The sequence below is a fragment of the Columba livia genome, chromosome Z, assembly GCF_036013475.1.
Source record: "Columba livia isolate bColLiv1 breed racing homer chromosome Z, bColLiv1.pat.W.v2, whole genome shotgun sequence".
Taxonomy (NCBI): domain Eukaryota; kingdom Metazoa; phylum Chordata; class Aves; order Columbiformes; family Columbidae; genus Columba; species Columba livia.
The window spans coordinates 2,260,398-2,282,929 of record NC_088642.1 but is presented as its reverse complement, the minus strand read 5'-3'; the positions used below and the strand labels follow the sequence as shown (position 1 = coordinate 2,282,929).

The 22,532-nt window shown below is 49.6% G+C and overlaps 1 protein-coding gene across 2 annotated transcripts in view; it reads right to left on the bottom strand.

Annotated features, from left to right (window-relative positions):
• The window catches only part of SMAD7 (SMAD family member 7), a 28,661-nt gene extending 18,155 nt beyond the window's left edge, over window positions 1-10,506 (bottom strand). Inside the window, exons 1-5 of one of the 2 annotated variants that reach the window (XM_065046831.1) lie at window positions 10,212-10,506; window positions 9,862-10,055; window positions 8,686-9,424; window positions 7,957-8,010; window positions 2,698-2,769 (exon numbers count right to left, since the gene is read on the bottom strand). In XM_065046831.1, coding sequence (XP_064902903.1) covers window positions 2,698-2,769; window positions 7,957-8,010; window positions 8,686-9,199 — 640 coding nt within the window. In that variant the 5' untranslated portion in view covers window positions 9,200-9,424; window positions 9,862-10,055; window positions 10,212-10,506. Of the gene's footprint in view, window positions 1-2,697; window positions 2,773-7,956; window positions 8,011-8,685; window positions 9,425-9,861; window positions 10,056-10,211 lie in introns of both variants that reach the window. The other variant, XM_065046830.1, reaches the window with a different exon arrangement.
• Window positions 10,507-22,532: the final 12,026 nt, after the last annotated feature.

Sequence of the window (22,532 nt, the reverse complement as noted above, 5' to 3'; positions counted from 1 at the left end):
GACCACCGATAAAAATAAAGATATAAGAAAATAAATAAAGGCAAGAATATGGAACCGAGAGCCAACACCTCGGGGGGAGCGAGGCGTGCATCAGCTGGGGAGGGTTGAGGACAGCAGTACGGCGTCAAGGACTACCCAATATTTCACTCCTGAGCCAGGAAAGGGAACAGAAACCTTCATCTTCTCAACCCCTCCCCGCCCCCCATGCAGTTTTCCTGCCAGAATGGCTGTGAAACCCCAGGCTGGCCCCGTTCCCAAATTCTCAGTGTCGAGAGTGATCTGCTGCACTAACTCCTGCCCTTCCAGCTTCCAGACGTTAGCGCGGGTCTACTGGCTTTGACCACCACTACATCAGCATCTACTGGTGGCCAAAGCCCATGGCACCACAGGAACCCACCACCACCATCCACGATGTCTTCTTCCTCAGCCTCCATTCCCAAATCTACCCAAATTAGGGTGGGTTTTTTGCTTTTCTTAAAGCCACCCTTTCATCAAGAAGCAGCAAATCCAGCCTGGCCTGGAGGTGATGCTGCAATCTCCACCCAGCACCACCCATCCTCATCTACCCAAACTTAGGTAAGAACAAGCCGAAGCTCTCCCCAACATACTCTGCCAATAACTCATTAAAACCACCTTCCAATACGCTCTTCTGCTAACTAAAATACACAAAGGGGGTGGGAAAAAAGAAGGAGAAAGCTTTGGAGTGCTGCAAAGTGCGTTTATTTTCCTTTCTCGACTGGGTCTCTCCAGTTGGGAATTTTCAGGGCCGCACTTCTGCGCGCGGAAGGGAGATGCCAGTAAATCAGAGCAAATTCAAAACAAATGCTCTTTCATGTGGAGGCATTCGGCTTTGTTTCAGGGCTTGGGTAGCTAACCGTATCCCCTTCATGAGTCAACTCTCCTATCAGCTCCTCATTAAACTAAATGGCTACAATTACATTTGGGGAGGAAAGAAAAAAAAAAGAGTGGTTAATGATTGTAAAAAGGTTCTGTTTCCAGGCTTGGTAGGGGGGGAACCTTTGGTAATGACAACCCAAAAATAAACCAAACTATCTCATGAAACAATACAAATATATTAAAATTGGGAAAAAATGGAATTTTCAAGGGGGAACACGGTTTTTTTGGGGGAGGAGGCTCTACGGGGAGCTGGGACTCCCCTTCCCACAGCCCTTCGGGAGGCACCGGGAACGAGCCGTGTTATTTCCTGCAGTTCAAGCCCCCACCTCCCGCCCTCCCTTCCCTTCGGGAGTGCAGCAGCCAGACAAGATGTTATCAATAGGCTGAAACCTTACAGAAAAGCCCCCTTTAAAAAGCGAGTACTTCCTCTGCTTATTTCATGTGGTATCCTGTGGAACTGAACTCTCTCCTCCCCTCCACAACGGGTGCATTTCAGGAGGAAAAAAAAGAAGAAAATGATCTAACAACATCCTTATTGTGTTGTTTTGCTTCTTGTCTTTTTTCTGCTTTACAGTCTATTTTATTTTCTTCCCTAAAGCTATAGCAAAAAAAAAAAAAAACAAACCCAAAAGTCTTCTGCATTCAAAAAAGCAGCGACAAGTTTCTCTCTTCCCTCTCCCCCTTTCGTTTGATTAATTCTCATTAGGGCCTTTGAACAAACAATATGCTCCCCTCTCAAATAACAGACAGGGTGTATATTACACCCAAAGAAAAACAAACAAGGCTCACTTAAAGACATCCACACCAAACACGATTCCTGGAGAGGCGCAGGGTAAGACGCGCGCGCGCCGACCTATTTCTGAAATTCCAGTTTCAGGGCGATGAATAAATCATAAATCAAGGAGACATCCTCACAAAGGAAAGCACCTTCAAACATCGGCGAGTACATGCAGGTACATGGTTTCAGACACCTTAATCCCGGTAGAGACAGAGCCCAGCCACAGAGTTGGCTGGTCCGCGGTAGGAGAGGAGGTGTTGGAGGCATCACACCTTGGAAAAGGTGTTGGGTGTTGGACTAGATGACCTTTAAAGGTCTCTTCCAAACCAAACCATTCTATGATTCTATGAAAAACCCAAGAAGGGTGGCGAGACCACCTTCTGAATGCCCGCCCCATAACGGCACCTGGAGGCTGAAGGAGACGGCAAACAAGTCATGGAGTATCCATCTCTAGTTGGAAGGGACCCATAAGGATCATCAAGACCAACTGCCTCAGCAACTTCTGCAAAAAACTGGGTTACCTTTCATCCCTGGGTGCCACAGGCCTCACACATGAGATGTGGGATGTTGGTTACCCTACCGGGAGCAAAGGCTCTCATCACAGAGACAAGAGATGCCACCACCACCACCACCACCAAGTCAAGGAGAACTTGACGCTGAACACTCCTACAAAGCATGATCGCACCTGCTCCAATAATCCATGTATCCAAACAAAGGGGTGGCCAACAGCATCTTCCCCAACACGCCTCTTCACGCCTCGCTCCGAAAACTAATGGGAGCGTAAAGCTGGAATTTAAAGGAAATATGGGCTTTTGGGGATGGAGAACCTCACCAGGGATCTCAACACATCCTCTGCAAGAGAGGTACGTGGCTGCCACCGAAACGAAACCTAATTCCCCCTTCGAGCACGACTCTCTCAACCACTCACATCCCCAAAACTCCCAGCATCACTTGGCCGTCCATTGGGACCCTCCATCACCACAATCCACAGCCAAAACCAAGGGCAACGAGAAAGGTCTTACCTGAAAGCCCCCCAGGGGCTAGACAATTAGTTCCCCCTGTTTCAGTGGAGGAAGGCACAGAGTCTGGACAATCTGCTGGAGAAAAGAAAGAGAAAAAAATCAGTATATAGGCAACTCTTCTCAGGCTCCCAGCTTTGCCGTGAGCGGAACACACATTCCAAAGGGTTTAGCAGGAAGCGATTACTAATTGTCCGCGCAGAGACGGTAGTTCATCAAGAAGCATCCGCCCTAACTCGCCGCCTCGATCAAGGCTGCGCATTGTGCTTCATCACCAGCCAAGGCTGATTATAGACCAGCAAAAATTACAGACTGGCTGTCACCTCTCTGGCCAAGTCACCGAGCAACAAGATCAAGGTTCTCGTTGTTCTGATGTAAGCGAGCTCCCAAAAATGCTTAAATCGTGGCTGTGCGCACCCGATTTAGTCAACACCTGTAAGTCACCGAAAAGGGAACCGAAAGGGAAGTGTCTCATCGCCACCCTTTTGCGGTAAACGGTCTACGCTTGTGTTCCCCAGCTCAATTTTTGTCACTGCCAGCTGCCGGCAGATTTCACACCCCTCTGTCACCTCCAGGGACAGGCTGGCCACTGGATCTACTCCTCCATCCACCACCAAGGGGCAAGGGAAGGGTAGGATGGGCTGCCCCGTTAGAGGGTTCTCATGATGTGAGGAGATGTTCCAGCTCAAGGTTTGGAGCATCCCATCCCAAGCTTACTCCTCCAGCTGACAACAGCCAGGAGCCATCACCCATCCCCTGGTCCTACAGGCAAACTCCAGCTTTTTGGTCACTACCATGGGGGAAAAAAAGGTCAAGGGCACTCCACGCCTGAGAAGATCCATGAAGTTCACACAAACCTTCTGGTCCTCAGCAGGTTCTCCGGGACTTTGGGTTTCACCAAATTTGGGCTCCCTAATGACACCATGCTGTATCCCAAAGCAAGGGCCACCACCAGGACAGCAGAGGTAATTTTCTCCCTACTGATAAAGTCATTTTGCCAGATTTCATCCCCTGAAATCCCAGTGAAAAAAAAATTCCTAGCTGCATAGCCTCATTTTATCAAAGTAAAGTAGAACCCTAACAGGAATATACAGTTTAACAGGATATACTTAATCAAACCAAAAACAATAGGGGAGACAGGAAATGGACTTACTTGTGAAATACTGTATACGATACACTCTCTAAATGCCTTGTCGTGCTTTCTATGCTTTAAAGAAATAAGCTTTTTCACTTTTTTTAACCCTTTCTAACCCAGACAGAAGATTCCTCATGCCCTTTCCCTGAGATGGCTTCAGCTGCTTGGGCTATAGATGCTTTTTGAATGCAAGCTGGACCACCCTGCCCTGCGCTGGGCTCCATCCACTCCCTGCCAAAGCTCCCTGACGAGCCCGTGGAATCAAGGACATAATTTGCCCTTTCCATGTTGGGATCATCCATGACCAGGTCCTCTGCCGGCACATCAGTGGGAGAAAATGCCATCCCGACTTAAAATGCACCACCCTAGCAATGGGTCTTAGAGCAACGCTGCTCCGGTTTGACTCCGAATCCATTTAGCATTTCTGCATTGAGGCTGAGAATAAGGAGATTTGGAGCCTCCCTGAACACCTGGACCGCTCCCTGATCCACACTGTCCACCAAAGAAAAGCCCTTCAAAGCCATCAGCTCCATTCCCATGTCCCAGCACCAAACAGCCAGTTCCCTTCATCAATTAATTACCTTCCAACATGTCTTTAGAGGACACAGAGCCGATGTACCTTGACTATAGACAAGCATGATGGTCAGGTATGGGATAGATGCAAAAGTGGGACCTTCCTGGGTTCTCTGCCCTACACTGGTTTCATCCTCACACCCTTCCCATTGCCCAGAGATCTGTCACTAGTAGACAGTACCTGGGTTAAGAGGTTGTAGGACCAGAGGTCTACCCAAGCCTACTGCGTGTGAGTCGCCTCCCAAAACTGCCTTCTCACACCATAAAACCATCACAGAGACACACAGTTATTACAGTTACAGCCCAACCTTGCAAGGTGCCGAATAAATTCCTGGAAGCTGCCAAACTTCCAACTCCCCTGAGAGTCAAAGCCACACGAGGGCATTTATCTCTGCAGTGACATCTCAGTGGGTTTCTTGCACTCTTCATACTCCTGGCCCAGGTTGGCCAGAGAGGTGGTGGATGAACCATCCCTGGAGACATCCCAGGCCAGGCTGGACGGGGCTCTGAGCAACCTGAGCTGGTGAAGATGTCCCTGCTCATGGCAGGGGGGGCACTGGGGGAGCTGGGAACGTCCCTTCAACACAAACCATTCTGTGACACCAGCCACCCAGAAGCACAATGGATACAATCACTTGCAGCACCTTGTCCCACTTAATGATGGGTCAAAATATCTGCTTGGATTATTTGGGGACACCACTGTCCATCTCGCTTCCAACACAGCCACAAGCAGCAGCTCCTGCAGGGACACCGGGGATGCTGAGCACCCACACGGCTCCACGACAGCCCGGCCCCATCAAAGCCACTGTCACCCATCCCCGCAAATGTCCCATCTGAAAAGGAAAGTCCCCTCCTCAACAAATGAGCAAGCCAGCCTGGACCTACAGCCTTCCTGCAGGAAACCCTGCTATCAATGGCAGATCTTCCCATTCTATGGCGAGCGCACAAATACCAGATTTATTCTATCAACACACAATCTGACGTGGCATGTGACAGTCTGCAGTAAATCCCCAGCTCCATGTTCATCCCTGCGTTTCTCCAACCAGCAACACAGACTGTCCCAACCTCCATCACCTCCAAAAATATGTAAACCCCATCATAACGGTCTTAAACTAAAAGAGGGGAGATTCAGGCTGGACATGAGGAAGGAATTGTTGTCCCTGAGGGTGGTGAGAGCCTGTCCCAGGTTGGGCAGAGAGGTGGTGGATGAACCATCCCTGGAGACATCCCAGGCCAGGCTGGACGGGGCTCTGAGCAACCTGAGCTGGTGAAGATGTCCCTGCTCATGGCAGGGGGGGCACCGAGGGAGCTGGGAAGGTCCCTTCAACCCAAACCATTCTATGATCACAGGCACTGGTGACCACTGCCAGACCCCACGCTGGTCCAGATATTCCTGTCCGTCCATCCCTATGAAGCACTTACAAGACGTTGCATTAAATGCTTCAGTATTTTTATGACCACTATCATGCCTGGTGGAAAAGCAGAAGTTTCCTGTTGGATGCACATTCCCAGCCCCACTGACAGATCCAGTTGCCCAAGTCTAAATGGAAGGACCATTCCCATGCAAGGTCTCAGAGGAGAAGATGGCTGATGCGCATCAACCATGCAAAACGCTTCACACCTTCCCATCATCACCTATTGTCCCTCTCCCATCCATGGCGAGCAATCCTCAACGCCGGGCTGGGCAAATGCCGCGGGAGATGGCACCGGTGCCGGGATGGAAAATCCTTGGTCTCTCCGCAGAGGAAACGCCGAGAAACCCTGAGCTTGCAAAACCCACCTGCAACAACAGACTTCCAGGCTCCGCTGGTGCCTGTCGCGGCCCCGTTAGCCAGAGCTCTGCTGCCAAATGGATTTTTCTTTTAAAAAGCAGGACTTTTTGGTGAGTAACCCAGTTGTTTCTGTGTTTCCGATGGTCAGCGTTAATCACTTCCTATTGGCCGATAGGAATAACTTTTCCTTTCGAAATGGCACATTCATGTTCTGCGGCTTTTCTGTTTACACACATTTTGCTACCTTATGTCAACACTTGCTAATGAATAAATACATCACTCGGCTAACTGAAAATGAGGTCCTGGCAGAGGCAGATTGGATGTTTAAACCCTGCTAATAGATTTATCCTAACATCCTTACAGGAAACCAAAGGCAAGCATTAACCCTTCTCTCCTGCAGCTCTGACCCCCTTTGCATCACATGCCAGGAGCATCACTGTGTGGAAGCAAAGGCAAAAAACCCAAATATAAACTTTAGGGGAGCACTGTAGGGATGCAGTCAAAATGATCCCAATCTCACCCAAACCCATTTTACTTTGCGACGCAGCAAACCCTCAGAATCTATCACGGAACAGCCCTTCTGTGTCCCAGCATGTGCTGGTGATGCTGAACCTCCTCCCCATGTTCCTCTTTCATTCATGAGCCTTTATCTCCTGTTTTTCACTGCTGAGGCAAAATATTTCATGCTTTGTTTATTAAACAGCTTTGCTTATTTCCACAAGGCATAAAAAAAAGACTTATTAGTGCTTCTTATTGGGGGAAAACAACAGTCCAGCCTCTGAGGGAGTACTGGGTGGGATGGGACCCCATGTGTCCAAAGCGACCCTAAGTCTGGGGTTTCTCCTAGTCCCGAGAAAGTGAAGAGCAACAATTTTACAGAAACTAGTCTTTTGGCAAAAAAAAAATTTACAAAAGACCTGATATTAGTCTTCAAAACACATTTATCTTTACCTCCCTGTAGCACCATGTCCCTCCTTGCCCGCTGTGACCAAGGGACACAACCACAGCGACCAGCGTCCTCCAGCCAGCGCTCCAGATCCACTAACCCTGGGGGAGCCAGGAGCTGCTCGTCCCCGAGCTCCCCCCGCTTCCGATTCTCCCCACCTCGCCTCCTTCCTCCAGCCCAATTTATCTCCCAGCCGGCCAGCTTGCTGCCAACCGGGAGTTTATGCAGACAACCGCAAAAGAGCCAGTGCCAGCCTCAAATGGGCTTCTCCTCTGGCACCCTGACATTCAATTACAAGCAACAGGCATGCAGAACGGTACTTAAAAAAAAAAGCTGAAGAAAAACAAATTTTCAATCCCCCTCCCTAAATTCTTCAACCTGACAAGGCGGGATTGTAGGCTCACTTAAAAGACAGGAAGATTTCGACCAGCTCCATTTGTTAAGTCTCGTTGGGATGTCCAACCAGCAGGGAGATGCTGGCCAGAGCTGCGCTGCATCCCAACCTAAATCCCTGCAAATTCACCCAAGGGCAGGGGTGCTGTGCCATTTACAACCAGAGCCCGTGTTTTTTTCCTGGCTTTGAGCAGCAAAGGCCTGTGCTGCATTGCAATCCCTCCTACCAGAATTTTAAAATAATACTGTGTGCAGAGAATGTCTGAGATAAATCATATGTTAATTGTTCCAGAGGTATCAGAAGGCACAGAAGCACGCAAGCAGCCCAAAAGCAAAAGGCATCACAGCATGACAAAGGCAGGAGACGCTTCCCCTGAGAAAAGAGGCTGTTTTCCCCTTTTTTTTTCTTAAAACTGCATTCTGCATTGAAAAAGTCCACTTACCAGTTGGTTTGAGAAAATCCATTGGATATCTGGAGTAGGGTGGAGGGGGAGACTCTGGAATTAGAAAAGCACAGAGAAAATAAAGGCAGAGCCATGAGAAAGAAAAAAAAAAAAAAAAGAAAAAAGATAGGAACTTATGATAACAGTGGCATTCTTTTAGCAAAACTGTTTGTCTTAGCTCTGGGGGTTGGAGGCAGGGCAGCGAGGCGGTGATTGCCTTGATATTTAGCTGTCAGATAAACAAAAGGGGCCGTCTGGCGCCAGTCTCCCTGCTATCTGCCGCTCGGGCTGTCTGATCGGGGCCTCCTTGGCTCGCCGGAGCCGCGGCAGCGCCGGGGCCGGCAGCGCCAGGCGGCCCCTAATCCCCCGGCACGGCTGGGGACGGCGGGGAGGCAGCGCCGGAGCCCCCGGGCGGGGGGAAGGGGGGCGGGCGGTCTGACCCCCTCCCCTAAATAAAAAAAAAAACGGAAAACACTAGAATTAAGAACTTTGGGGGGCTGTTTATTGGGGGTTTTTTTGCCCCTCCGGGAAAAAAATTATAAAGTTGAGCCGTCATGGAGCGGAGTGGCATCCCCAAGCACTGCACCCCCCGCCGCTGCATCCCCACCTCCTAAGTCCTCATTCCCTGCACCCCCGGCATCCCATCCCCTGCACCCCCATCGCGCGTATCCCCACCTCCTGCACCCCCATCTCCTCTACCCCCATCCCCTCCGTCCCAACCCGCCCTACCTAGCTCGCAGAGCCGGCTGAGGTGGTGCGGGTTGCAGCAGACGAGCTCGGGGTGAGCCTTGCCGTAGGATTCACAGCAACATAAGCGCTTCACTTCGGAGCAGTGCCGGAGGTCAGGCCAGCGGAACACCTTGCAGAGCAGCACCGGCAGCGGGTACCAGTGCTGGCCCAAGCGGGAGTCGGCCTTGGCGGGCAGCAGCAGGCAGGGGGTCCGCGCCCCACCGCGGGACTCCACGGCGTGCAACAAGCCTTCCAGCTGCCGCTCCTTCAACCGCTTCAACACGGCGTGGGTCAGCGCCTTCAGTTCCGCCTCCGCGCCCGCGGACGCCCGGCTACCGCGGTTCGCTTTGCCCGGGCAACACCCGCGCCCCCCGCCGCAAACATGAGCCCGGGCCTCGGCCGCCGCCGCCCCGCCGCCGGGCTCCCCCGCCGCCGCCTCCTCCTCCTCCTCGCCGCCGGGCGCACGGTTCCTCCAGAGCCGCCGAACGAGCACCGAGCGTTTGGTCCTGAACATGCGGGACGAGAGGAGGGGCCCCCGGCTACAAAACGGGCATGTCGTCCGCCGCGCATGAAGGGGCCGGGAGCCGGGACGAGGCGGCGGGCAGCGGCAGGCGGCGGGCGGCGGGGGGAAGGCGGCGGCGGGGCCGAGGCGGGCTGTGGCATGCGCCAGTCTCCGCGCTGGGGGCCGCGGGTCCCGCCGCCTCCCGCGGGGGGCTGCGCCGGCCCGCGCCTCTGCCCGCTGAGAGAAAGAACAAACAAGAGCAAAATATTAAATAAAAAAAAGGGGGAGGGAAAAAAAAAGGGGGGGGGGGAAAGGGGGGGAGCCGCTGCTCGCTGTGGTTTTGCCCAAAAAAGAAAAAAAAATCAAAAGGCTGGGTATGGTGCGAGGCGCATCGCGCTGGGGGAGGCGGGTGGAGGTGGCCGGCGCCGCGCCGCCGTGCGCGGCTGCGGAGCGCGGCTGGAGCCGCGGGGGATCCTCGGCCTCCCCCGGGCAGCAGCTCCCATCAACCCGCCAGTGCTGGGGAGGGGGGGAGGGGGGTGGGTTGCGGGGGGGAGAGACGGGATTGATGCGACGCAGGGCAGGATCAAAAGATAAAAAGAAAAAAGCGAGCCAAAATGATGTCTATTAAAAAAAAAAATAAAGAGAGAAATTAAAAAAAAGAATCAAACACCAACCCTAAGATTTGGACGTCGGAATCGGTTTAAGCATCTGTCACAAAAGAGAACAAGCGCATCCAGAGTGTTGTATCCCTTTTTAAAGCCCAGGTCGTCCTGATGCGGGGTTTGAGGTCTAGTTTGCTGGCTTTTTTTTCTCTCCTTCTTCTCCGAGGTTTTAATTCACACGCACACACCGAGTCCTGATCCGGCTGCTGCGAGAAGGAAGAAAGAAAACCAAAAAAAAAATTAAAAGCGGGGCTGTGTCCCCTCCTTCCCCAGCAGCGTGCTGCCGGCGGGGCGGGGGGGGGAAGCCGGACCGCCCGCCCCTCCGCGCCGCTCCGCTGTCACCGCCGCCTCTCCCCGCTTACATGGGTGCGGGGGCTGCCCGCGGCGACCCTCTCTCCGTGCTGCCGGCGCGTCTACCTCGCTCCTTTTTTATTTATTTATTTAATTTTTCCTCCTCTCTCCTCCTTCCTTCCCCTCCTCCTCCTCCTCCTTTTTTTTTTTTTGCTTTTCCTCGCCCTTTATTTTCTTCCCTCCGTTCCCTCCGCTCTCTCCAAAGGCGCCTCCCCGCTCCAGCGCCTCCCGTCTTTCCCTTCCTGCGGGGGAGCCCCGGCGGCGGGGCCGGTAGCGAGCGCGCTGCTTACGCGCTTGGCCGCGCCCGCCGTCCCCCCCGCATCCCTCCCCCGTTCTTTGCCCCCCCCCCGCCCGCCGCTCTCAGTGCGCAGCAGCGCGGCCCCGGCCCGGCCCGGCCCCGGCCCCGTCACGTGGGTGTCTAGACACCGTGTCGCTCCGGGAAAAAAAAAAAAATATATATATATTATATATTTATCTCCAACCGCCTTGCGCAAGCGGCGGCTCGGGTTGCTGAAAGGTTGTGGGTTCTCCCATCCTACCCCCCCCGCAACACCCAGGGGTGCTGCACCCCCCGGGAGCTTGGGGGGGGAGGGGGTGTGCTATGGCTAGCCCCCCTTTAGTGCCATGGGGGCGCCCCCAGAGGGTGGGTGTGCCGCAGAGACTGTAGCCCGCTGTTCGTATTGAAGTATTAAACCCTTTCCAGCCATAAAAATGTGTTTTTTAAAAAAATACGTGATTCTGACCATTAAAAGAGGGCACGGCACAAAAAAGCAATAACCCCAAGAATACTTTGCACTTTTACAGCACCTGTCGCCAAAGGGAACTATTTTCATAGAGGGTAAGTATACTCCGATTCTCACAAAATGGGAAGCAGGAATGACGAGCACGTAGCGCTCCGACTATTCTTGTTGCGAGTACTACTAGCGGTAGTAATTCCTGGCACCCGGGGTGCTCCACAGGTCCCCCCATTCGAATTCTGCCAGCAAGAACCTGCCGAGGATGGGGAAACTGAGCCACCAAGAGGCTGCGGGGCCAGTGCAGCCCTGCTGCAGCCTGCAGGGAGCTGGGAAGTCTGGACAGGCTTCCTAAAGCCAGGCTTTGCTGGGCCAGGGAAGTCCCCAGGGGTCCACATTGCCAACTCCAGGCTTTGTTGGGCAGGAGACGTCCCCAAGGGTCCCCATTGTTAATGTCAGGCTTTGCAGGTCAGTAGGCATCCCCAAGGGTCCCCATCTCTAATGTCAGGCTTTGCAGGGCTGGAGAAGTCCCCAATGGTCCCCATTGCTAACGCCAGCCTTTGCAGGGCCAGAGAAGTCCCCACAGGTCCCCATCACTCATGTCAAGCCTTGCTAGGCAGGAGAAGTCCCCAAGGGTCTCCATCACTAACACCGGGCTTTGTGGGGCAGGACAAGTCCCCAAGGGTACCTACCGCTAATGTCAGGCTTTGCTCGGCAGAATAAGTCCCGAATGGTCCCCATCTCTAATGTCAGGCTTTACTGGGCAAGAGAAGTCCCCAAGGGTCCCTGCTGCTAATGTAAGGCTTTGCTGGGCAGGAGAAATCCCCAATGGTCCCCATCACTAATGTTAGGCTTTGCTGGGCAGAAGTCCCCAATGGTCCCCATCTCTAATGTAAGGCTTTGCAGGGCTGGAGAAGTCCTCAAGGGTCATCCGACGCTAATGTCAAGCTTTGCAGGTCAGTGGATGTCCCCAATGGTCGCCATTGCTAACGCCAGGCTTTGCAGGGCCAGAGAAGTCCCCACAAGTCCCCATCACTAATGTCAGGCTTTGCTGGCCCGAAGTCCCCAGAGGTCCCCATCACTAGCACCAGGCTTTGTGGGGCAGGAAACGTCCCCAAGGGTCCTCATAGCTAATGTTAGGCCTTGCAGGGCCGGAAAAGTCCACAAGGATCCCCATTGCTAATGGCAGGCTTTGCTGGGTAGGAGAAGTCTCATAGGGTCCCCATTACTAATGTCAGGCTTTGATGGGCAGAAGTCCCCAGGGGTCTCCATTGCTAAAGCCAGGCTTTGCTAGGCCAGAGAAATCTGCCAGGTTCCCTGTCTCTAATGTCAGGCTTTGCTGGGCAGGAGAAGTCCCCAGGGGTCACCCGACACTAATGTCAGGCTTTGCTGGGCCAGAGAAGTCCCCAAGGGTCCCTATCTCTCATGTCAGGCTTTGCTGGGCAGGAGATGTCCCCAAGGGTCCCCACCCCACACCATGTCCCACAATTAGTATCTCCTTTTTCATACAAGTGCAGGCGGAGAAGCTGCTTTAGGTCACTCGGTAAGTCAGTTATCCCACTGGAAGCAGAAGCCAAAACTCTTGAGTCATGGCTGCTACAAGCAAATCAGTTTCTAAAACAGTTGCAGCCCACTAAACGTGACACCAGCCATAAAACGGGGGGACAAAACATGTCACGTGGGTAGGGTATTCCTGGGGTTCGCTGTTCTGCATGCCTATCTTCAATAAAATAATAGAATTATAGAATTATTTTGGTTGGAAAAGACCTTTAAGATCATTGAGGCAGGAGTGCAAGGATAGTTTTAGAGGCCAATCATGCAAATGTTCACCTAAACAGGCCAAGGAGACTCCTAATGGGCCTGGAATCATGGTATTTGCAGAATCTGGCTCTAAATAAGTTATAAAGGGGGTTAGATTTTGGGGCAGCCTTATTGAATTATCATGAGACTATAGTCACCCAGGCCCAAAACCTGCTTTGCGATAAACAGCAGGAAAATTTGAGGTGGGGAAGAACATTATTTTCTGGCATCTTAAAGAATAATTTAGGAAGCTGTGTTACTCAGCTGGAGTCTGAGGAAGGGGATGGACTCCTCACTTCACCACCAAACAATTAGCAGCATTAACGAAGCTGCCTATTAAGTGGCCCATGGAATTCTGGGGCTGCAGCTGAGGCCGTTGCGAGGTTGGGTGGGCTGCGTGGTACCAAAGCCGAACAGCATTGGCATCCGCGCCTGCCAGAAAACCCCGTTGCTTCGAAAACAGCCACTTCTGCAGCCTGAGAAATGGAAATGGGATAACATCTTTAGTTTAGCGTCTTGTTCGCCAGTCTTTTGGAGTGACCTCATGTAAACTGAGGCTGATTTCCTCGTTTCCTCAGAGAACCTCAGTCCTTTTTTCACTCTGATGCATATGGTGAACTGACAGAGAAAAACAGGGAAAAAAATATAGTTCCTACTCCTTCCCGTATCTGCTGGCGAAAGATGCCCATTAATACACACATCATACTTTTTGAATTTTTAAAACTTTCCAGGCTGTTATAAATGAGATTGATTGCTTTAGTTTGTTTCCCAATTATGACTGCAATTATTTTACTGTCATGAACAGAGCGACAAAAAGCATAATGCGGTGTATGGTGTGAAGGGATGGAGAATAGGAATGGGGTCCAGGGTTAATTTTCTTTGTTTTGGCCCTGCCATAGGGACTCTGGGTGACCTTGGGTACCAGCAGCACTTGCCCATCCTAGTGATCCCTGCAGGTGAAAATGACTCCAGAAGTGCGAAATATTAAATAACCGGTAAAGAATTGCTTTCTAATTAACCCTGCCAGCTTGCTTAAGCACACTGTACATATGTGCCCATATGGAAAATACATAAATAAGTGTAATGAAGCCGATAAAAACGTGTGAGGTACCTGGGTTGGGGAGATGCTCAGAGAGGGGGTGACAGTCAGACTGTGCTGTGGTGGGATGACGTTGCTCGTGGGCATATACACATGAGCCTGGACCAGAAACCTGGCCCAAAATGCACCTGAGTCTCTCCTAACCCATGAGATGGAGTAAAATCTGTTCGAAGCATAGAATAGTTTGGGTTGGAAGGGACTTTTAAAGGTCATCTAGTCTGCCCCATGCCATGAGCAGGGGCATCTTTACCCACATCGGGTTGTTCAACCTGAATGTGAATATTTCCAGGGATGGGGAATCTCTCGCCTCTCTGGGCAACCTGGGCCAGTGTTTCACCACCCTCAGAATAAGTGATTTATTACTTATATCCAGCCTGAATCTCCCCTCTTTTAGTTTAAAACCATCACAACAGGCCCTGCTCAAAAGTCTGTCCCCATCTTTCTTCTAACCCCCCGTTTTAAGTATTGAAAGGATTTGTATTAATAGAATGTATTGCATTTGTATACTATATTTGTAGCATGTGTTTGTATTACATCCCTCGTGTGAAACAATTTAGCTCCTGGATGTCAAATCCCACCGAGCCCACGCTGCCCATCCCTAAGACCTCAGTTCTCATGGAGGTTTCTGGGGACCTTTCCTGATCCCAGCTGGCTTGGAAGAGCTCAAGCTGAGTTCATTTGCATTGCAATTCAGCCCCTGACAGACAGTTGGAGCCAGGGCACTGTTAACCTAATTGTTTTGCTAACAGCACCAGGGTGTGAGACTCACCAAAGGCACTTCCAACAAAGGGGATAAAAACAGACTTGGAAGGGGAAAAAAAAAATCACAACCCAAAACAAACCTTTTCCTGACATCATTACCGGGTACAAACAAACAGAGCTGATCCCTCCTCATACACTTTCCAGGCGAGGGTCAATAACAAACACACTTTGCTCTTTTTGGGGTATGTCTGTCTGGTTTTTTTTGAAGAGAAGCCATTGAGGGGAGGTAGGAGAGCACAGGGCTCGCTCCTGGCACTCACCCATCCTTTTGTGCACATTAGGAATAGCTACGCTTGTGGCCATGCTTCTATTTTTGTGCCTTATTTTCAGAGCAGAGCTCTCAAGCAATGTTCAAAGTCCAGGCTACGATGCCTTTTGGGCTCTCTCTGAGGTCTCCTTGTGTTCTGGCAGCTCACAACACGGCAAATTCAAGCTGCAAAACCTCAGGTCTGCGAAGAAAACTCTGAGCAACCTCGGTGTGTGACCCAGGGAGACGTGGAGCTCGTGTGCTTTTGCTCTTCCCACCCGTCGTGGCAAGATAAAAATCATCATTTTAGTGCTGGGTGCTGTCACACACTCCAAGGCTGCATCTGTTGGAAAATGATTCACTACAAGTGGGTAGTATAAATTAGAATAAAAAAAGAAAAAGGTGTAGTGGGATGGACACTTGCCTGTGCTTATCAAGCATGTGGAAGAACAGTCCTGTCAGGCTGGACATGAATCACAAAATCACAGAATCCCAGAATGTCAGGGGTTGAAGGGCCCTGGCAAGCTCATGCAGTGCAATCCCCCCATGGAGCAGGAACACCCAGATGAGGTTACACAGGAAGGTGTCCAGGCGGGTTGGAATGTCTGCACAGAAGGAGACTCCACAACCCACCTGGGCAGCCTGGGCCAGGCTCTGCCACCCTCACCAGGAACAAGTTTCTTCTCATATTTAAGTGGAACCTCCTGTGTTCCAGTTTGAACCCATTGCCCCTTGTCCTGTCACTGGTTGTCACCGAGAAGAGCCTGGCTCCATCCTCCTGACACTCACCCTTTAGATATCTGTAAACGTCACCCCTCAGTCTCCTCCAAGCTAAAGAGCCCCAGCTCCCTCAGCCTTTCCTCACATGGGAGATGCTCCACAACCTTAATGATGGCCCTGAGGGTGGTGAGAGCCTGTCCCAGGTTGGACAGAGGGGTGGGTGGTGGATGAACCATCCCTGGAGACATCCCAGGCCAGGCTGGACGGGGCTCTGAGCAACCTGAGCTGGTGAAGATGTCCCTGCTCATGGCAGGGGGGGAACTGGGGGAGCTTTGAAGGTCCCTTCAACACAAACTATTCAATGATTCTGTGATTCTCCATTTGCTATGGCTGGCACAGGGGGGACTCTTCAGTCACCAAAATACCTGTATTCAAAGCACTTACACATGCCTGACTTAATGTATGTGCTTTGCTACCTGAAATTTTCTTCGTTTTATGGTTCAACCACACGAAAGTTGGATTGCTTGGGTTAGGAAAGGGATTTAAGTCAGGCAGTCTGGGAAGGGATGGCCCAGGAGCCAGGGCTTGCAGCACAGGAGAACACGATGCCCTTTGGGCGCCACCAGCCAGACAGAAAAGAAGTGGGTCTGTTTAATGAGAGATGCGAAGGGGACGATCAGAGGCGGGTGGAATGTTTGACTTCACAGATAAAAGCAAGCCTGCAATCCCTCTTGCTATGTATTATTCTGAGGAAGAGCTCAGCTGCTTCCTCCAGCAGTCCCACCCAGAGACCCCAATGCCTTTGGGATCGGTGTGCACTCCGTGGAGCTCCTGAGGATCTTGCTGGCCGAGATGCTCAATATTAATACAAAATATCCTTCCAATCCCAAACATACTGTGATATTGTGATACAGCCTGAACATACCACCTTATCTGTAGCTGTCCGTTTGTATTGTGCCCGTACTTCTGTGCTTTGGATGTGCAAAACGGTAGATACGTGTTTCTTTAGACTTGTCTTGGCATGTAAGCTCTCAAGAAAGGGTTTTTCTATATGGACGCAGCACAGTAGCTTTGCTGGAACATTTTGAAAGTAAGCACACGTGGGGAATGTAGTGAATCAGCAATGTGAATCAAAATCCTCTTTATTTCAAGTAAGGCCATTTGCCAAATGCATGATCTGCAAAGTTTTATTTGCAGTTACCTATACATATAATACAATAAATACACATTTAAATAATACACATTTGCAGTTACCTATACATACCTTTGCCTTTAGACCTCCTGGATGCTAAATATATAGTATACACGACATTGCAACACCTATGCCCAGGGGACTGGGGGAGGGTGGGGTGTCCATCACTTAAAAGCAGCATTTTAGCCTCAATGTTATCAAGCAAATCCCTGATTTTCAGTGGGAGGTATCAAGCTTTAGGGGGGATTTACCAGATCCTGCAGGTCAGGCTGCTCGCATGGCAGCATCAGCTGCTTACCCAGAAAGGAACCCACAATTCCTTCATTAAAAAGAAAAAAGACACCAAACCCTTTTTTGGCAGAAGGAAATAATTGTAAAAGGGATGGGAGAGTAGCAGGCAAAGCAAGAGGAAAAAATCACCAGCTTCTGCATTTCCTATTGCCAGCAGGTAGGGGTGTAATTTTGGAGTTCCTTCCTTTTTAATGGGATAGGTCGTAACCTTGACATAATTTATGTGTCTTTCTGTATTTATTGTGGTGGCCTGGCCAGATGCATCGTGGAGCTCATTTCTCTCCCTCAAACATGATCCATGTCCTCACTGGTGGGGAGACACCAGAGTGGGCTTTTCACAGGTTTTCCAGGAACAGTTTCCACTGATGCCAATAGGACTTTTGTCCCATCAGAGACAGGGATCATCCTGCAGTAAAAAGAGAATTTTCATGTTTGTAACGGGCTGTTCAGGATTAGTGTTCCTCATACTGACCTACACTTTGACATAAAATAATAATTCAACCATCAGACACATGCAGTGCATGCACTGTATAAAACAGTGACATTTTAAGTGTAGAATATTGCGGTTACATTGTGCAAGTCTGCTTTAAAGAACGTGTTTTAGATTTCTTGTCCTCCAATCCAATACAAATTCTTATTTTAAGTAACAAACTCTTGGATGCTTCTTTATATTCCATTTTTAGGGGAGCGTTATATCTCTATATGGCAACAGTTTGGGCTCTGCATGAGAACACCCCAATGTTGTGCTCAAGAAAGAAATGAGAACATGCATGTAAATAATTAAAAGAAGCTCCAAAATCAGGACAATTCTACGTAAGTAATGTCTGCTATCTAGAAGCCTACAAGGACTTAGTCACAAAATACCTGCATGGGTGGAAAAAGGCCTTTTTGATAGTGATTTCTCGAGTTTCTCAAGGATACGGGATGAGCCAAAAGCTGGATGTTCTGCTGGGATGATACATGAAGCATCATTTTTCACCAGTGACGAGCCAGGTGGAGTAATTAACCACTGTTTGTGGTGGATGCTCTGTCAATAATAATTTTGAGGTGAGGCTTTGGTGGTAATTCAGAAGAATATGAGCTCCAGCTGGTTTAAACCTGTAGGGACATAGGGATTCTTTCTGGTCTGAGTTACTCAGATGGGTCGTCTAGACAGTAGGAATAGCCCTTCATACCTGATAATTTGTGAATTAGCAGAGCCAGTGTATTAAAACAGATAATTGAAAAGTCCTCATTTGTCTAAATGTAGGGTTGGGATTTTTTAATAGCTTTTTATAAATATTAAACCCAAAAGAAATGCTTTTGTGACGGTCTTACGCATGGCCCAGTTCCGGGGGGAAAACCTGCTTGGAATTAAACTCTTTTTTCTCTAAAAGATCCAAGTGATGGAAATTGCTTGGGAACTGGAGAGTGGCACTGAAATGAAATTGGGACCCCATCTGATAGGATGAGAAATTTCCTTTGAACCTGAAATAAGGGAATTTCAGGTAAACAAGAAATATAGGATTGGACAGGAACTGTCTACCCAGATTTCACAATCCAAATTGCATAAGCTGAAGGGGGAAAAAAGTTTTAATCACAAAATGAATTGGAAGGGCCCTGGAAAGCTCATGCAGTGCAATCCCCCCATGGAGCAGGAACACCCAGATGAGGTTACACAGGAAGGTGTCCAGGCGGGTTGGAATGTCTGCACAGAAGGAGACTCCACAACCCCCCTGGGCAGCCTGGGCCAGGCTCTGCCACCCTCACCAGGAAGAAGTTGCTTCTCAAATTTAAGTGGAACCTTTTGTGTTCCAGTTTGTACCCATTACCCCTTGTCCTGTCACTGGTTGTCACCAAGAAGAGCCTGGCTCCATCCTCCTGACACTCCCCCTTTAGATATCTGTAAACATGAATGAGTTCCCCCTCAGTGTCCTCTTGTCCAGCTCCAGAGCCCCAGCTCCCTCAGCCTTTCCTCACACGGGAGATGCTCCACTCCCTTCAGCATCTTGGTGGCTGCGCTGGACTCTCTCCAGCAGTTCCCTGTCCTGCTGGAACTGAGGGGCCACAACTGGACACAAGATTCCAGGTGTGGTCTCCCCAGGGCAGAGCAGAGGGGCAGGAGAACCTCTCGGACCTACTGACCACCCCCTTCTAACCCACCCCAGGTACCATTGGCTTCCTGGCCACAAGGGCCCAGTGCTGGCTCATGGTCACCCTGCTGTCCCCAGCACCCCCAGGTCCCTTTCCCCTACACTGCCCTCTAATAGCTCATTCCCCAACTTATACTGGAACCTGGGGTTGTTCTGCCCAGATTCAAGACTCTACACTTGCCCTTGTTCTATTTCATTACATTTTCCCCACCCAACTCTCCAGCCTGTCCAGGTCTCTGGATGGCAGCACCGCCTCTGGCGTGTCACCACTCCTCCCAATAGTAAAGTGTAATTTAATAGCAATAGTAAAGTGTAATTTAAAGATTGGATTTTCCAAAGCACGTTACCCAAACTTGCACATTCATCTGGTCTGGAGGGAAGAAGACGTGCCATCTGATAGCAGTGATTAACCTGAAGGAGGCCCAGACTTGTTCCCCTCATTTAAAAGCAAACATTACATATTCTGCGAGAAGGTAAAGCAGCCGTGCTGGTTGAGATAGCTGTGGGCTGCTGGCTGGGTCTTCTAAGGACTACAGAACATGGCCCACCGTGTCCCAAATGTATTATTTGGGGTTTGGATCTGAAATATCCAAAGGATATTACAGGCACTTTTAAAAATTCATTATTTTCGGAGGGTTTGCTGGCGTAATTTAATGATACAAAGTCAAACCACCCAACACCACCTACAGAATAGAGAAGAAAAACCAATCTGAAGCATAGAGGGAGAGTGCACTGCAATGGATCCTGTGCTAACTGTGCCTTCAAGTTCAAAGAAAGGTGAAACTTCGAGATTAAAGTGTATCAACTACAATGAGCAAAATTTAAGATTGCTTTTTGTTTTTTTTTCATTTGATAGCCCTGGCGATGGCATTTTACTGCGACACCTTCCAACACTCACCCCCCAGATCATAGAGACGGGGAAGAGCACTTAACAAAGAATTAAAGGACAACTTTATACCCATTGTTTAAAAAAGGTAATTAAGACTGTGTTTAAAGCAAAAGTGAGACAATTACCACCTCCTAAAGGCTTTAAGAAATCCGAGCTGTGGACCTCCTGCCAGACTCCATGATATCACCGGCACCATAAATACGGGTTTGCAAGAACCCTCCCATTCATGGCCCCACCAGCTATTGTCCTTACGTGCTAAGTATTATTATTATTACTACTATTAACTCTTTGTTTATGGTGATGTACTAGAAAATCTGCTGGCTCAGGTTTCTCCAGACCATACAGGTTCCTACAAGGAGTAGCTTCATCTCCTAAGAGAAGTTTATAGCTCTCAGGACTTCCCCACCAACACTTTGACCCCTTTAGGGAGGTTGTTTTCTTAAATTGCGGCATTAGTTCCAACACGCGTTTAATTGATAGGACTAGTTCCATCAGCCTCATTACAGATTGGACCCATCTATATGGCAAAAAATATACAGATGGCCATTTAGGCTTGCAAACTCCAGTTTTTCGTGTTGCGCTTGCATAACTGAATCCATTAATTCAATGGAAAATATAAATATATAGAGAAATAAGGGATAGTAAGATTTCAGCTTCTTGGTTCGAGTAAAAACCTCATGACAAGTTGTCCTGATACCTCTGGTGAGTCTGAGTGCATCATCATCCTCCGTCTCACACCGGTGAGCATCTCCATCTGCAGAACAGCAGGTAAGGTAAATTGGCACCGATTTGAAGGTCCCTTTAGTCTGGACTAGTTAAGCTATTTTGCAACATATTGATTCCAGAAAAATGTGGTAAATTAGATTAAGTAAAGCGAAAACACCCTATTAATTGCTCTGACTTACTGTGAACACAAGACTACTCAGAGCCTCAGAAGCAAGGTTTTCTATACACCTGAACTATTTTAAGCGCTACCTCCCTGTGTCCACAATTTTGCTGACATCTCCCCAAGGATCTTGCACAGCTCCGGTTTGGATGAAGCCCTGGGATAACAGATAGAAGCTGCGCCGCAACTTCAGAACATATTTCAGTTGCACAGATGTGAAATATCTGGGGAGACCCACAGTGACCACTGTTTGGAAGTATGTCATTTTGCACTAAATAACATAAGCTTTATAGAGATTTTTCATATATTTATAGAGATTTTAATATATTCTACAGAATTGCTGGTTTAATCCCTGTTCCGCAAGACCCTTTTTTAACAGGGCAAAACCCCTGCCTCAGTTTACCAGGCTGTAACCTCACTTACTAACAGGTTCCTCCCTGAGTTATTACTCCAAAGCTGATGAACTACTCACAGTCCAGAGATGCAGTTACTCCTCCAAGACTCTCAAAAGGCACATACTGCAAAGCAGAATGTATATTTTATTTACATTTAACGCGTATATGTCATGCATATATATAAAAAATAAAATGAGAAGTAGCTAAAAGGGAGGAAATCGTATAAGAAAGCTAATTTCTCTCTCCCTGCCTCCAAATAAAGAGAATTAAGTCTGTTATTAGATGACATGGCTTTAAAGGATTGTTGTAACGTACAGAAATCCTATGCCATTATAGGCCCCCCCGAGGGCAGTGTGTATTTCTGTTCCAGCATCTTCCAAGTCACTTCATTCTCTACCTGGACAGGAAAAACTCAATTAACTCATAGACCCTTTGACACTGATTGAAATAATTAATGTCACTATTAGCACTTGGCTAGGCTGTTTATAAGATGGTGTTCACCTTACCTATACTTGGATAGAAAAAAAAACAGATTTCTAGTGTAGGGTCTATATAGAATTTCTGAGGGGAGACAAATCCCTCCAGAGAGCAATTCTTCTTCCTTCTCAACACCCATCACAGCATGGGGGAGGCACCTTTGGTGGGACCTTGCTTGCTTTCAGGAGATGCCTGGGGAGCTGCGTGGTCCAGGTGAGACACCAGGACAAGGCACAGGTGAGTGATGTGCTGCAGCAAGTGAGGTTTGATCTGGGGACTCTGCTTGGCACCCCTGCAAACACTTCCATCCCGGGAGGTCGGCAGTAGTGCCGGGTAGATGGTGCCACCGCCCAGCTGGGAGCAGCTGTTTCATGGAAGAGTTTGTGTTGAAGGGACCTTCCCAGCTCCCCCAGTGCCCCCCCTGCCATGAGCAGGGACATCTTCACCAGCTCAGGTTGCTCAGAGCCCCGTCCAGCCTGGCCTGGGATGTCTCCAGGGATGGTTCATCCACCACCTCTCTGGCCAACCTGGGACAGGCTCTCACCACCCTCAGGGCCAACAATTTCCTCCTCATGTCCAGCTGAATCTCCCTCCTTTAGTTTAAAACCATCACCCCTTGTCCTATCACAACAGCTCCTGCTCAAAAGTCTGTCCCCATCTTTCTCACAGGCCCCTTTTAAGTCCGGAAAGGTGCAATAAGATCTCCCT